A 15,362-nucleotide genomic window follows, 5' to 3' on the forward strand; every position below is an offset into this window, starting at 1 on the left:
GCGGCGTAAACCACGGAAAGTTCGCAGATTTTGTATTAATACAAAGTCACAATTATGAAACAACCAACTGTAAAGCTTTACTGTTCCTTGTTTTAGGCAAATAAAGACCATACATACAGGTGGTGTCTCAGACATAGCTTTCTTATTAGCTTTCAGCGCTGTCCGGCTCATGAAGTGCGTTCTATTATAAACACGTCTGTTCACGGCAGTGACAGCAGAAGGAATGATGATACGGGTCTAGGAGCCTACCCAGTTGGTGCGCATGCGCTAAGGGAGGTAACTCCGTGAGGTAGGGGCCGTATAATAAATAAAAGAGTTTATTTATTGTTCAATCTTTTTATTAAAAAAACATTGATACAACTGTCACAGGACATTTTTCAGCCGGAAAATGCATAATATGTACCCCAAGGACGATCTCTCTGAAAAAGAATGGGATACGATGACATGTCAGCGAGTCTGACCACCCGATCCCGTTAGCCGCCTCTTACGACAAGCATGGGTTACTGAAGACTAATTCTAACCCGGATCTTCACGGGTCTCATAATTTCTGAATGATAGTCTGACAATATTACATGTCAATTATCACAAGCATGAGATAACAGTTGGCAATTTACTTAAAAAGCTTTGAAACCTCTCATGATATATAACATGAGGTTGAACAGGAAACACACAAACCATGAAACATGGTGAGGTGATGACAAACAGTCTGACAGTGAGACAACACAACATGTCATACACAGCATGTCAAGCCATGATGCCATCACAAGCACCAACATGATCCAGCATGGTCGTACACAGTTTGTCAAGCAATGATGCAATCACAAGCACTAACATGATCCAGCATGGTCCTACACAGTATGTCAAGCCATGATGCCATCACAAGCACCAACAGGATCCAGCATGGTCCTACACAGTATGTCAAGCCATGATGCCATCACAAGCACCAACAGGATCCAGAATGGTCCTACACAGTATTTCAAGCCATGATGCCATCACAAGCACCAACATGATCCAGCATGGTCCTACACTGTATGTCAAGCCAGGCTGCCATCACAAGCAACATGATTCAGCATGGTCCTACACACCATGTCAAGCCATGCTGCCATCACAAGCAACATGATGGAAAAGCACCATCACAAACGGCATTCAGTAATATCAGCATTCAACGTAAAGAGTTGCATTGGTCACCAATAAATAACAAGTCTGTTAGTACTGAATGAAATGAATACAATTTACATTACAATACCAATTCAGTTCATCAGATGTTCAGATCTACATAGTCAAACATGATGAGCAAGGCTCAAGGCTCAAGGCCCAAAGTTCAAGGTTTAAGGCTTAAGACCCAAGGCTCATCGCACACTAATCACAAAACTGATTTTGCAAATCAGGTGCACTTTATACGTTAGATGGCCAATGTTACTCAGACACTGTAAACACGAGATGGGCTAGTGCTCAAAGATGAACCCATAACCAATGATACAAAGAGATTTACTAAGCAACCTTTAGACAAATATTGATCATCTGTTTCTCAAATCAGGGATTCGAAGATGAAGCATCCCCATTCAAAGGATTACCTATTACGGGTAAGTGGAAAAACTGAACTCATTCATTCATTCCAAACATACCCTGCAATTCTATAATAATTTTTTACATCCATGCATTTTACATTAAAGTGGAAATACATTTAAATGAATCACATAAAGTTACTTCTAATGGATTGCATTTTTTCTTCTTATATTTTAACATCACTTGGAGATATCTTAAAAGCCTGATGAAACATGGGTTTTATTGAAACTATAAAGGCCTATTTTTCTTACTTGCTTCAAACTTCTTTCTAAAAAAACCACACAAGTTCTCAAAACAAAATGCACAAAAACATATCTACAAGATAATGAATGTCACAGGAGTCATAGAGCAACAAAGAGTTTGTTTACACTGTTGTGAAATGATTAGATGTTTTGCTTATGCTATTGATTTCCTTTGAATTGTTTTTCATTACTGACAAAAAAATATGCCAAGCCAGTCACATTTGTATCCATTAACCAAAGAAAGAAAAATACCTTAGCAACTGAGTGAATGATGTTTTACATCACAATATTATTCCAGCCCTATTGTGGTTGTTTGTTAATATTCAAGTCCCAGTAAAACCAGTGGTTGACACCATGAGCACCAATCCACTATGTCAGGGTATAATGTCACATGACCCATCAGGTTATGATTCTGTTAGGAAGACTGGGGAGTTTGGATGTAAGTCAAGCATTTAGTACAGGGGACCATTTGGGCTGAAAATCCCCAAAGGGATGCAAAAATTGGTTACTGCCTAAACAGTCCCATTCAAATTAGACCTTAGTGCTTACTATTGCTACACACAGGAATGTGGACATTCCACTTCAGGTCACATGACAACAACCTTACACTATACTTAGCTTAAAAGTTCATGAATGTGAGTGAGTGAGTGAGTGAGTGAGTTCAGTTTTACACCGCACTCAGCTATATGGTGGCGGTCTGTAAATAATCGAGTCTGATCAACAGCGTGAGCATCAACCTGCGTAATTGGGAACCGATGACATGTGTCTTACGACAAGCATGGGTTACTGAAGATCAATATTCTAACCCGGACCTTCACGGGTCTCGTGAATGTGAACATCAGAATGCATTTTCTAATTTTGTAACTATGACAAAAGGTTATACAAGCTATTAATACAAGCATTCACAGCCACCTTAAGGGCTGTACAACTAATGGCATTAAAATCATCCTCTGTCTCTTTTTCAGTAAGATAAACATTTAAAACTAAAGCCACATTCCGTAGCCAAAGGAAATATTGCCAAATGACATCAGTCATCTACTACACATTCTAAAGATTGATTTTAGTAAGTTTTCAATTTCTGATCCAAGAGACCGCCTCCGTGGTGTAGTGGTAAGAGAGTGGGCCCAGAGAGCGGAAGGTCGTGGGTTCGATCCCCGACCGCGTCATACCAAAAAGACGTTAAAATATGGTACTTGTTGGTACCTGCCTGGCGTTCGGCATTAATGGGTACAACAAGGACTGGTCGGCTCGGAGTCAGTATAATGTGTCTGAGTGGGGTATTCATGCTTCACTGCGGCATGGTATCTCAGTGGGCTAGCACTATAAAACCAGCTTAAATCTGGGCTAGTACAAGCAGCCGCACATACACATACACACGCATGTACGTCGTCATATGAGCAAAATATTCTCAAGCACGACGATAAACCCAATTTCACCTCACCTCTGAACCAAGAAGTTTATTAACATATTCATAACAAAGTGTAGTCGGCAATTGAAGTCTGAAGGTTGGAACTTCTGTCATAAACCTCAAGAAAGCTGCTTTCTGATTGGCTAATGTCTCCTTTGAGTTAGCAATTTCATTGGTCAGTCAAAGTTGTTTTGAAGTGACCTGACATGGGACGTCCCCAGATCTGTGTGTAGCTGTAGTGAGCACTTATTTCTGATTTCAGTGAGACCGTGTCTATAAAGAAACATTATCTGAACTAATACTACAGAGGCATGCAGATGGGTGCACTCACAATCCCTGGACTTGCACAAGTCTAGATGACAAGTCAGCACAGTTACCCTACAGCAACACGCACAGCTCCGGCTTGCTAATGTCATTCACTTGACAAAAATTATGTGAAACAAAATTTGAGCCAAGACAACACTTACAGTAACTCAAATTATCACTTGCTTAACTCCCAGGAAAAGAGATCATGTCATTAATGAGTTGAATCTAATATTGAAACAATTTTCCATTAAATATGGTTCCAGATAATGCACTTTTTAAACATGGGAAATACACCATTATTACCCTCTAGTTAATACAACCAATAACCCAAAGCCTCAAAGCAGATCTGGTGAGTGTTTGCCCTTAACCCTGAAAAGCTGCAGGCCCTAAGGACCCTGAACCATAAAAAGTTGTGGGTCCTGAAAAGAATGTGTAGGCCCTATATTTTAGCTACAATATAAGTAATTCCCAGCAAATATAAAATGTGACAACTGACAAACTGAGTTAAAGAGTTTAATTTAAGCTGTCGGCCATAAGTACCTGCAGAAAACAAAAGCTGTGGGTCCGAGTGGTTTTCAGTCAGATTCGGGCCTAAGGACCGACGTTAATTTCGAACTGGGCCATCACCATTATGTCTATTACTGGAAAGACTGAAGCATTTGAAGCACTCGTTCATGGAACTATAGCAGGGACAGACATGTATTTTGTGTGCAGCATCATTCTCCTACGGGTTTTTAGGTAAGCAATTTGAGATTTCAGTGTGTAAACTTGAAGAATCCAAATATGATCGAAAGTGAAATAGGTTTTATTATTTATTTTTTTATGTCTGTCCACCGTACCAATATGGGGAACTGAACCTGGACCATCGATGCAATAAGTGAATACATAAACCTCATGGCTACATCACTGCCATCGTTTACGAGTGTGAAAATATAATGTAACTTCCACTCAGCCCTACATGCACCAGGATAATATTTTAACCATACTATTATGAATCTGACCATGACAATGGAATTTTAATCCAGGGAATTAAAACCATGTAAACTGATAGATGACCTCATGATACAGTTCTTGTATCATGACATGAGACATCTTAAATAGAGGTAGTTTATAGTTTGTGAACACACGAGAATGTGGACAACTGATCGTTATCCAGCACCCCCCACCTCCCACTAGTCTGGACCTGGGAGTTAAGCAAGTGTAGCGACGGCGATGGTGGCAGATGAAGCTGGTGGCGTACATCACAATGACCGAAGCAGCAACCAGCGGAGAAGTCATACAAAGACCTGCTTACTTGGGCTGATGAAGGAGCCTGCTGGAGACTGCATGTGAATGCCGAGGGATTGTGGGGAGGGGGCGGGGACGAAGGAAGAGGGGGAGGGGACATGAAGGTGGGGGTTGCCTGGAGAGCCCCCGGTCAACAAGGTACCTGGCGACGGGTTGCCCATCAGAGTGGATGGCGACGGGTTCACCTGGAACGTAAAGAGTATTTGTGAAAATTGGATACAGCACAGGATAACTTGTACCTATATTCTAATAAATGTGATGCTGCGAATAGCGGCAAAATTGCTGATGTGGCATTAAGCAACACTCACTCACTCACAAATTTCACACTCTTTTCCAGAGCTGCACATGTGTATTTAAATGTGTAGCCCCGACAGCAGAAATGACTACAGTAGCCTTACCCCTGCTGGAATTCTGGACACCCCCGGAGATGCAGGGGTGTGGGGGTTGGAAGGTGGGGTCATGGGGTTCTGGAAGCGGAAACCCCCAGCCCCGTCCTGTCTCTGTCTGACGGCAGGGGAGCCGACGCTGGGGTTCTGGTACAGCCCTATGTCCATGGTATCCATGCCGATGGGAGATGGCGGATTGTCATCATCTGTGGTGGAACGGCGACGAGCATGACTTCCTATCACACTCTCGTCATAAAATAGATTCAGGAACGCCTTTAAGAGAAAGAGTAAAAGAGAAACATGATAGATACAGAGTCTTGTACCATTCTGTCCACATAATAAAACCAAGTTCTACTGAGAATGAGGCTCGGAGCCAAGTCTGTCCAATGGACTTCGCTTTAACTTCTGCATACATATATACAGGAGATGTTGCCAGATCAAACAGAACTTTTAGATTACGTGACGTAGAGGTTTTGGTTAAGGAATCCCTTAACAAAATCACGACTGAAACTTGGCAAAACTGTGTCAACAAGGTAGCTACCGTCATTGAACAAGGTTACTGGTCTCGGGATGGCTTACAACAGGCAACTGTGGCACCACTTGTCATCCCTTTAAGTCGTGACTATGACACTACGACGGACGAGGAACCGACAGGTCTCCCGGAATAGATTTATAGATGTCCCCTGCCATGACTGGCTGTTCCGTTTCTGCGGTTTCACCCCGCCGCGACAGATAACAACTTTTGCGTTTTCAATGATGATAGTTTCTTAAACAACTTTTTTGATGGAGTCTGGAATATTTTCAAATATAAGAAAGCTGTTGGGTATTAGTAAATGATAAACATGTGTACTATTTATATTTATGTGGCAATTTTGTACAATGAACAAATTTGCAATTCATCGGTCCGTTTCTGACTCAAATGGACTGTAGTGTGTACCTAATGAGGTACATCAGATATTGTGACATTATTTTACTACTATTATGAGCACTGTTCGAACAATAACCTGCAATCATCCATGTCAAAAGGGCTGACCATCTCATCCAAGTCACCTCTTTGGTTTGTAGAGGTGAGGTGAGGTGAAATTGGATTTAACGTCGTGCTTGAAGATATGTCGCTCATATGATGACGTGCATGCGTGTGTATGTGTATGTGCGGCTGCTTGTACTAGGCCAGACTTAAGCTGGTTTTATAGTGCTAGCCCACTGAGATACCATGCCGCAGTGAAGCATGAATACCTACTCAGACACATTATACTGACTCCGAGCAGACCAGTCCTTGTTGTACCCATTAATGCCGAGAGCCAGGCAGGTACCAACAAGTGCCATATTTTAACGTCTTTTGGTATGACGCGGTCGGGGATCGAACCGCGAACCTTCCGCTCTCCGGGCAGACGCTCTAACCACTACACCACAGAGGCGGTCGGTTTGTGGAGACACTAACTATGCATATCAACAGGGCTCCACAACCAATGGACAGAACTACAGTTTAGAATTTCTGGTATAACTCAACTACAGGAAAACATATATCAAATGACATAAAACCCTGACCTTCCACTCTTTGAGAAGATGCTTAACGGAGGAATTGGTTACTGTCTAAGTTTAGGAGTAAACTGGCAAACAATGTCATAGGCGGATCCAGAGGTGGGGTACAGGGGTGCACACCCCCTCTTTTGTCCTGAAAGTTTATTACATGACCCGTGAAAACGGGTGAAAAACAAATGTGCACCCCCCTTTCTCAAAAAGCTGTATCCACCCCTGAATGTAAGTCATGTTTGATTCACCACAAACAAGACTTCCAAACACATGAAGCCAACATAAGAATTAACCCATGGCAGCTCCCTTACCTTGAGTCCCTGGGCAGGGTTGAAACCTTCCACAGCCTTGCTAGTGTCAAACAGACTGTAGGCTCCGTCCCTCACAGCCACGATATTGCCACTCTTGAAATGTACATCCAGACAGTATCTGCCTCCGTTAAGGATCAACCAGTTAAGGAGCACATGCACTAAACATCTGCCCAAATCTATTTCTTCGGACACTGATATCTGAGCACAGACACCTGAATCCATACTGAACATGTAAACTGAAGGCAACTATAGCTATGTGTCTGAAATTCAATTTGTATTTAACGCTTGAATGAACAACAGTTTTTTTATATCTATGTTCAAAATAGAACTTTAATACAAGATGACACCAAATAATGCTAATCCAATCAGAAGACTGTCTTGAGGTGGTGAGGTGAAATTGGGGTTTACGTCGGGCTGGAGAATATTTCGCTCATAGGACGACGTGCATGCATGTATATGTATGTGTATGTGCGGCTGCTTGTACTAGCCCAGACTTAAGCTGGTTTTATAGTGCTAGCCCACTGAGATACCACGCCGCAGTGAAGCATGAATACCCCACTCAGACACATTATACTGACTCCGAGCCGACCAGTCCTTGATGTACCCATTAATGCCGAGCGCAAGGCAGGGACCAACAAGTACCATATTTTAACGTCTTTTGGTATGAATCAGTCGGGGATCGAACCCGCGACCTTCCGCTCTCCTGGCGGAGGCTCTAACCACTACACCACGGAGGCGGTAAGACTGTCTTGAAGGAATTATTAACTGGAAAAGATGCTTTCCTGGCTACCCTCTGACTAGTTGGTGTGTCTTTTATGCCAGGAGGTGATCATACCTAAAAATGATAGTCAAGCAGCTGTGCTATCGCTTCTAGTTACAATCATAAAATAACAATACAATTTAAGAAAACAAATCGAATGGACAGCTAGTTTTAGTGTTAGGTCATTCAAAGTGGTTTGAAAACAAAGAATTCAGGTTTAATAGAATGGCTACTCAAGGATGTTCAGTCCCTGAGCCCAAGGCTATGAAAGGATACACTCCACGGAAGGCGATTCTGACGTGTGTGGAGGACTGTGGAAGTATGGTGAAGGTGGAGACGGGCTGCTTGTTGTTCTGGAGAAGAAGCACATGATGCTCAACTCAATCTACTCATAACAAGTATAACAGTGCATCTGGCATATACATATATCACTTACCAAAACAACCAGAGGAGTGAACACTCAGCCATAATAAAGTAATTGTTACATTTTCATCAAATTGTTTAAAATACAAGTAATTGGCAAACATTTAGGCCTCACTTGAGCTCAACAGACAATTGTCTGGCAATAAACAGAACACAGCACACACAGCAGATAACTCATGAATTTAAGGCAGCAACAGAGAAAATTGAAAACTAGTGGAGCATGCTGCAAGCTTTATTAGGAACTAGGAAGCTAATTAAGGAGAGCAGCATGGAGTGCACGCGTGAATGGACAAGGAGGCCTATGGAAAAAAGTTTACAGTCGTTCCACTAAAAGTCAAAGCAAGAGAGAGAGGTGCAAGTCGTGAGATAGGATAAGTTTAAAAATTAAGCTTGTGATGCATCATATTTTCTCCCATTACAAACAAATCATGAGCAAGTTTCATCAGCTGTTGTTAAAACCAACTCATGTGTCAGAGGCTGGTCAAGAATAAAGTAGAAGACTGACCACTGTGACTCCCATTACTGTAGCTGTGGACAGTTTGCTGATGGACGTCATCGGGGACCACGTCTCATTGAGGACCTGGAACAAACACAGTCAGAACAAATAAATAATGGGTACAAGTCATACTCTCATCCCTACAGCCTTTAAATCTCACTGCGAAGGAGAAACCAAAAAGCAGTGCTATATGTACACCCTTATAATGCCATGGATCCTTAAACCATAGAATGTTTGTAAAATGCCTAAGCTATTATGGTCAGCACTAGCATATGAAAAATGTCTGGTTGTTTTGTATGTTGTTAAAGGTCGCACCCAGAAGCCGGTAATTAATGTCTGACTGACATGATGAGCAACAATCCCCAAGATCAGGGTATAATGACATCAATTTCAATTCACTTCAAAGTTTATTCTCATGAGTATATACATGACATAGAGTAAAACAAATACATGTGCAAAACAATGAAACAAATACATACTACATTAACGGAGCGTACGCAAGCCCCATTTCACAAAAAGAGCAAGTTTAACAAGTATTGGTTTGTATGTGATAGACATAAGTGAAATATATTTGTCCACAGTGGGATGTTTACAATAATATAGAGGGAGATATTTGTTTCGTAATTCGTTAAACTCATTGCATTCTAATATAAAGTGAAATTCATCCCCAATTTTACTCTTGCATGATGTACACAATCTATTTTCTTTATCAATTTTATGCCATCTACCAGTTTCAATAGGGAGTCTGTGGTTACAAGTTCTAAGTTTTGTGGTATAAATACGTAAATCTAGAGGAAGTTGCAACAAATAAGTTTCAATATAAAGGTTATCCTTAAACATATTGTAATATAGGCCTTTCGATGATTGTGATTTACTTTCTCTCCAAGTTTGTAGAAACTGATCAACGAGTACAGTTTTAACATTATTTACCAGCCAATGGGTACTCTGAAATTCATCACATTCCACCAAGTCTTTGAGCAGGACCACCCGAGCCACTAACTTTTCACAAGCATAGTTAGAAGGGGATCTATCTTCTATTCCAGAATCCCCACAGGGTCAGATGAAGACATAAGCCAACTTACTGTGACCAGTTCCGCCAGTGACTTGCTGGTATTGAGATCTGCCTGAAGCTGTGTTGCCATGACGATGTGAGGGTTGCCAGTGCTGGCCTGACCACTTGTCCCGAGCATGATATGAAAGTTGCCGTCTGACCGCCACTGGACTGTAACCTGAGAGGAAGCTTGACAGGTCAGTACACCAACACAGCCTTGGCATGTTTAGTGATGAGCACAATTAACTTATTACTTCTTTAGATGATTAACATCTAATGCCCTGGACTCAACAAAGATGTTGTCTTGTGCATGTTGGGAAAACAACCAAAAAATCTGCAAAAATACTTAATCACGTCTCCATGCTTATGGTCCTCTGCTAAGCAATAAAGACCTGTATCATTTTGCACATTAGTTGTATATGAAACTGACATAATTGAAAGGCTGTTCAAAGTGGCCAAAATTATTAAAATCTAAATATTTTAGATATTTAAATACTTACCTTACCTCATGGTAATGTGCATATTACCTTTGCTCATCCGATACAAAGATTGGAAACGTGATCAATAAGTATCCTTGTTGAATGCTATCATGAAACTGGTGACATGTCGATCGTCCAGTGAGCGGAAGCCGTCTCCCAATTCCGTCATGTGACAACAAGAACACGTCACTTTATCCGAATCCTGAAGTCGAGTCCAAAGCAGGGAGGAGATGATCCATAGTAGGGAGGGCGTAAGACGCATTGAGGTAAGGTAAGTATTTACATATCTAAACTATTTAGATTTTAATAAATTTTTACCTCATGGTAATGTGCATGTTGATCCGACAGAAAGGCAGGAGGGTCGGACACCAGTGAGGACCAGCCAAAACTATCAGACCAAAACAGCACAACCAAGGACGTGGAAACTGTCTTGTTGTTGAACTGGAATCGTTGAAACAAGAACAGTAAACCACCAATTGAACCCCTGATAAGGAAAACACAACACGAGGGAACGTGTGTTAACCTTAAAACTATCACTAAGATGATTAGACAAAAAGAATAATCACCTAGTGAGAAGAGGGCTGCGTCAGTTGCTGAGCTACCACGAGCGAGCCAAAGGACTGAAGCCCCTGTACATCCTGAACTGCCAGATCTCGGAGATAATGGCTGGCGAAGACTGTGTTAGACCTCCAAAAGCAACCTTCCATAATAGTGGGGACCGAGCAGTTTCTGTGCAGAGCCATGGCAGACGCTAAGGCACGGATCTCGTGCGGGTTGTTGGCGGTTGGGTGAGGCAAACCAGCGGAGTTGTAAGCTGCGAGGATAGTCCAGCGAAGCCACAAAGCGATGGTATTTCTGTTGACCTCACCCTTCGACGCAGAAGAATACGGAATAAAAGGCGTTTCCTGGTACGTCTCCTGACTGCTGACTGCTTGATGTACTCTTTAAGGGCCCTGACGGGACACAACGCAAGTTCATCGGAGTCGTCACTGCCCACTATAGAAGACAAAGGAGGGATGACAAACATACAATCCGGTTGACCAGGCAACTGGTTCTTGGCAATGAAGTCCCAGAGAAGACCCAAATGGACGGAACCGTGACAAGTCTGTTCAAACCTAATGGTGTGAAGCTCACTAACTCTGGCCGCAGTAGCAAGCGCCAAAAGAAAAACTGTTTTCCTGGACAAGTCCTCGAAGGTGGCCACAGACAAAGGCTCATAAGGACGTCCACGAAGGTGTTGTAAAACCACGTTAAGATCCCAAGCTGGAGGGCGGAACTTCGACTTCTGATCCTCCAACTTAAACACTTTCAGCATGGCCAGTAATTTCAGGATCTTGGAGACCTTCCTATCAGACTTGACGGCCAGCACTGAATTAAGGGCTGCCAAATAAGTAGAAATCGTACCACACTTCAGATGAATTCCGGAATTCCGCATTAAATTGAGAAGCTTTAACCGGATTCTTAGAGTGATCAGCGCAAAACTTCTCAAGTGCAGACCATTTGTCATCGTACAAGCTGCGGGTGGACACTCTATGAGCACAGGCGATGATCGTAGCCACACCAGCCGAAAAACCCTTGGATTTCAGAGCTTTCTGAAGATGACCCAAGCGCATAGATGAAAACTGTCAGGATCTGGGTGCAATTGGCCGCTGTGAGGATGCTGTAGAAGGTGCGGCCACTGTGGTAGCGGTTGAGGATGTCCTTTGGCGAGTCGACATAGTTCGGGGAACCAGGTTCTCGCCGGCCACCAAAGCTCGACCAAAAGCAGAGTCATCTGCTTGGTCACCTTGAGCTTGGCTACGACCTTGGGAAGAAGAACTGGAGGAGGAAACGCGTAGGCGTCTAGACCCTCCCATGAAACGGACAGGGCGTCCACTGCCCAAGTGACAGGATCCGGAAGAGGAGACACGTAGACCGGAAGTTGATGGTTGTGCTTCGTTGCAAAGAGGTCCACTGGACTGGTCTGTGATGGAGGTGACAAACCAGATCGAATGCTTCCGGATGAAGCATCCACTCTGTTGGGGATGGCTTGTCTGGTCGGGACAGAGCGTCTGCCAAGACGTTCCTGCAACCCGGAACGTGATGAGCTCTGATCTGGATGTTGTTGTCGTCCAGAAGGCGAAACAAATGAAACGTCTGATTCAAGAGAAGACCCGAGCTGGTTGTTCCCTGGTTGCGGATCAACCAGACCACTGTCGAGTTGTCCGACACCACCAAGAGCTTGGAACCCCGTAGCGAATGAATCCAGTGCTGAATGGCTAAGATGACAGCCTGAAGCTCTAGGTTGTTGCTGTGACAACCCACCTGTGCGGTTGACCACAGCCCTGCCGCTGTCTGAGAGTCCAGCTGAGCGCCCTAACCCTGCAGAGAGGCATCCACAAACAGTTCGCAGTCGTGTGTGAATTCGGTCAAAGAGACACCGCCGTAAACGTTCGACTTGATTATCCACCAATGAAGAAAGGGATGAAGATGAAGGGGCAGAGGAAACCGCGACCTGAGGTCGTCTAAGAGGATGAAAGGCTAGAGGAACCATTGAAGAGACAGTCGTCTATGTATGGGTCGAACTCTATCCCCCGAAGATGAAGATACCGGGAAATCGGTGCTGTAATTCGAGTGAAAAGCCACGGGGCCATAGAGATGCCAAACGGCAGGACCTTCCACTGGTAATGGTGACCGTCGAAAATGAACCTCAGGAACTTCCGGTGAGGTTCGTAAATGGGAACATGTAGGTATGCGTCTTGAAGATCCAGACTGACCAACCAATCCTTGGGGGACAGTTTGGTTTGTAGCTGGATCAGAGATACCATCCGAAAATGTGGCGGCTCCGGAAGGTAAAGTTTGTTGAACACCGCCATATTGTGTATCATCCTCATCTTCTGAGACCCGTGAAGATCCGGGGTAGAATAGGTCTTCAGCAACCCATGTGCTTGCCATAAAAAGGCGACTATCTTGTCGTAAGAGGCGACTAACGGGATCGGGTGGTCAGTTTCGCTGACTTGGTTGACACATGTCATCGGTTCCCAATTGCGCAGATCGATGCTCATGCTGTTCATCACTGGATTGTCTGGTCCAGACTCGATTATTTACAGACCGCCGCCATATAGCTGGAATATTGCTGAGTGCGGCGTAAAACTAAACTCACTCACTCACTCATCTTCTGAGAATTCTTTTTGGTACTAAGAAGATGGGAGAGTAAAACCCTGGGGAGTTGCTGGGCTCTAGTACTTGTTCTATGGCCTTCTTTTCAAACAACGCCTGAATGTTGGTCAACAGGTGCTGGTGTTGAACGATAGAATATTCGTGAGACCGGGGCGAGGTGGTCAAAGGCGGTGACATGGCTATTGGCAACTTGTAGCCTGTCTTGAGAAGATTAGTGACAAAGGGGTCTCCTAGGATTGTCCAGTTGGACCAGAAGACCCCGAGTCTCCCGCCTACAGGTATATCGCGGATATGGACGGCTGGGGGCCGGAGGTTCCAGTCGTGACCGCCCAAAACATCAGCGGCGCTTGTACTTGGGTTTGCCGGTCTTGCCCAAGTCCTTTTGGTTACCGACGGGATGACGTTTGAAGTCGTTGGGACGTCCCCTGCCACGCCCTCTAAAGGCTCCACGAACCGACGTCCTCCTTGATTGGTAAAGGTTGGTGGTCCTGGTAGCTGGCGCTGACAAAGTGGCGATGTGACGAAAAGATCGGAGCGCAATCTCAGTTTGGGTCAAGGAGGCATGCTCTGAAAAGACATCCGGGATCTTATCCGTGGGGCGTGGGGTATCCTAGTGAATAAGGTGGGAGGCCCGGGTTCGAATGGGGGCATGCATCAGTCTTTCTTGAATTCCTCCTGCCAGGTACAGGGAGCGAGTAACCCAGTCCTCCTAGTCACAGTGGTGGGAGCTAAGGCCGAACGAACGTAATCCACCACATCTGACAGAACTCTAGCCTGCCACCTAAACATAGTGGTAAGATGATCTAAGCGGGAAGGGTTATCCTCCGAGAGATCTTGAGACATGGCCTCCATGGCCAAAGCAAGCACAGAGAGGCGCTTCAAGGTTCGATTGAGTTCCGTATCAATCGCCAACAACTTGGCATCTGGGACCTTGTATTGATCTTGAGAAGCATCCGACAATCGTTTGGCCAAAATCCACAAAAGTCAAAAGAATGCACCTTGTAATGGCGATGTTTAGCAGGCTTGATGGAAGGATTGAGAGATAACTTTTGGTAATCCTCATCAAGTGAAGCAATGGTTCATCCCAAATGGAGGTAGCACGAGGAATATCCGACCCTGGAGACGGGCAAGTGATAAGTCTGTCAGCTATCCAGGCGTAAACACTCTCCATGCCCAAGTGCGTCAGACCCTGGTTGGCTTCTTCCTCGTAATCTGGAACAAACTGAGCCTCCGACACAAGTGACGAGGAATCCCGTGACCTAAACAAAGGTGATCGGGAATGCGAACAAAGATGAAGAGGTGAAAGTTGTCTCCAAGGTGAACGCCTAGGGGAGCGTCGTGGTGAACGCCTAGGGGCACCTAGGTGAACGCCGAATGTCCCGTACAGGAGAGCGCCTGGGAGAACGGGAATGCCGTGGGGAACACTGAGGCGAACGTCTAGGTGAGCGTCACACTCCGTTGCGCGCTTGGGAGAACGCCAAGCATCCCGAGCAGGTGAACGGCTTGGTGAAGGTTGCGGGGAGCGTTGAGGGGAGTGTTGCCGATTTGTGGGCAAACGCTGGTCATCTCCGGACAATGGACGACCAGAGGAGCGCTCGTGTTCCTTAGAATGATCATCTGGACACTGACGATCCTCCCGTTCCAGTAAACCATCCAAGAGCTCCATAAGCCAGGAATCTTGAAGAATAGATGGAGCGCCTGGATTCACAGCATTGTCGATCCAGGCCTGTGTGAAGAGGTTCGCTCTGGAGCGTCCCGGAGATGAGGACTGGCGGGGAGGCGAAGTCGTAGATCGCCGATCCGCTGAAGGCGTACAGACGTTCCCAAGCTGAGCCGCAGGCGTCGAGGGAACCTGAGCATTCGCAGAGGCGTCTTTAGAAGACATGAGGCGCTTGCGTTGAGTAAAACGTTTGTTCCGAGCAGCTAAGAACTTTCTAAAGTCGGTGGAAGGTAGG

The 15,362-nt window shown here is 44.6% G+C and overlaps 1 protein-coding gene across 3 annotated transcripts in view; it reads right to left on the reverse strand.

Moving 5' to 3' along the window:
• The window catches only part of LOC124290090 (mediator of RNA polymerase II transcription subunit 14-like), a 67,272-nt gene that overhangs the window by 17,381 nt on the left and 34,529 nt on the right, over positions 1-15,362 (reverse strand). For 2 of the 3 annotated variants that reach the window (XM_046726778.1, XM_046726777.1), the window contains exons 29-34: positions 9,801-9,947; positions 8,728-8,802; positions 8,076-8,152; positions 7,040-7,157; positions 5,208-5,468; positions 4,817-4,994 (exon numbers count right to left, since the gene is read on the reverse strand). In XM_046726778.1, coding sequence (XP_046582734.1) covers positions 4,817-4,994; positions 5,208-5,468; positions 7,040-7,157; positions 8,076-8,152; positions 8,728-8,802; positions 9,801-9,947 — 856 coding nt within the window. The remainder of the gene's footprint in view (positions 1-4,816; positions 4,995-5,207; positions 5,469-7,039; positions 7,158-8,075; positions 8,153-8,727; positions 8,803-9,800; positions 9,948-15,362) is intronic. The other variant, XM_046726779.1, reaches the window with a different exon arrangement.

This window comes from Haliotis rubra, unplaced genomic scaffold (assembly GCF_003918875.1).
Source record: "Haliotis rubra isolate DU_JTF1 unplaced genomic scaffold, ASM391887v1 Scf456, whole genome shotgun sequence".
Lineage (NCBI taxonomy): Eukaryota > Metazoa > Mollusca > Gastropoda > Lepetellida > Haliotidae > Haliotis > Haliotis rubra.